Source organism: Octodon degus, unplaced genomic scaffold, assembly GCF_000260255.1.
Source record: "Octodon degus isolate 3935 unplaced genomic scaffold, OctDeg1.0 scaffold00166, whole genome shotgun sequence".
In the NCBI taxonomy this organism is placed as follows: domain Eukaryota; kingdom Metazoa; phylum Chordata; class Mammalia; order Rodentia; family Octodontidae; genus Octodon; species Octodon degus.
The window spans coordinates 6,010,520-6,011,951 of record NW_004524742.1 but is presented as its reverse complement, the minus strand read 5'-3'; the positions used below and the strand labels follow the sequence as shown (position 1 = coordinate 6,011,951).

The 1,432-nt window shown below is 32.1% G+C and overlaps 1 protein-coding gene across 3 annotated transcripts in view; it reads left to right on the top strand.

The window, feature by feature from the left end:
* Slc12a6 (solute carrier family 12 member 6) overlaps positions 1–1,432 on the top strand; it is a 100,423-nt gene that overhangs the window by 64,310 nt on the left and 34,681 nt on the right. For all 3 annotated transcript variants that reach the window (XM_004643133.3, XM_004643132.2, XM_004643134.3), the window contains one exon: positions 1,032–1,126. In XM_004643133.3, the coding sequence (XP_004643190.1) occupies positions 1,032–1,126 (95 nt within the window). The remainder of the gene's footprint in view (positions 1–1,031; positions 1,127–1,432) is intronic.

The following is a 1,432-nucleotide window of genomic DNA, read 5'->3' as shown; positions in this document are numbered from 1 at the left end:
GCATGTGCCACCATACCAAGTTAAGTATTTCATACATCTGTGTTTCAGTTCTATGGTGCTATTTAGTTTTAGTATTTATATTTTCACTTTAGCCTTTTAAGGATATAGGATTTTTAATATCTTAAAATTTTTATAGTTATATATTTTTTCCATGTTGAAAATCTTAATAGTTTTCATGATATTGAGAATTGAATCCAGGATGCTCTATCTCAACAAGATAAGGTCTCACTCAGTTGCCCATGCTGGCCTCAAACTCGTGATACTCTTGTCTCAGCAGGATTGCAAGGGTGAACTACATGTGACCTGAAACTCTTAAATTGTAGTAGGCTTTATATAATTTTTTAACTTTTTTCTTTATGTAACTGGGCCAGGTGATAGTTGTTTGGAATCAAATCTTTAACTTTGGTTAAGAAAGTTAAGAAAGTACAAACTTTGTGTCCTAGAAACTAATTTTTTTTTAAATTTGTACTTTGTTCACTACATTCTTACCAGGTGCCTCTTTTAAAACTTTTTTTTATTAGTACATAATCATGGGGACTTGGTATCTATACATCTTTCTACTTCTTGCCCTACTCTTCCCTTGCCTTTCCTCTCCCCATCAGGTGCCTCTTTACAACATAAAAAGCATATGCACAAAAATAAAAGATCAGACAGCCCTGGAAGTAGAGAATTTTTTCTCCAGTGTTAATCGCAGCAGTGTATAAAGTAACTCACGTCTATATCCTGAGTAGGTACTTCATAAATTCTCTGGGTTTTTTTTTCTTTTTCTTTTTCTTTTTTCTATCCTGAATAGGACCTTGATAGGCTAGAAGAAGAATGCCTCCAAAGATCTTTGAGTTAAGAAAAACAGTGATTCGTATGTATTCCTTAGACATTTGTTTGTGCTTCTGCATAGAATGGAGAAACATGCTGTAAGCAATGTTGATTGAGTCTCAGATTGAATTTAGATTAATAAGGAGGCAACATGCAGTTATTTGGTGCTGTTTATGCAATACCAGTGAGAAACTAACTTGGTTTACTGTTTTTTCCAGATGATGGGCATAAGAAAGCTCGAAATGCTTATCTCAATAATTCCAATTATGAAGAAGGAAATGAATATTTTGATAAAAATTTGGCACTCTTTGAGGTAATATTTTGGAGAAAATAATGAAGACTTAGGAACCAGAGATTTCAAAATAGCTATTGTCTCTTTTCTTTCAAAATTTTCAAATCGTACAAGCTGGATGATTAATGTTAAAATAAAATATACTTAATGTCATAACTTGCCATTACAGTTAATTTTGTCCACATGATCTAACTATATGAGTAATCTATTAAATGGTATGATATAAGGAAGAAGAGTGTTGATTTCTAGGCATATGGAGAATCTTGCCTTCTGACTTAGATATAGAATAATTTGAATATAAAACAGTCCTATGCTTAAGTAAAGTAA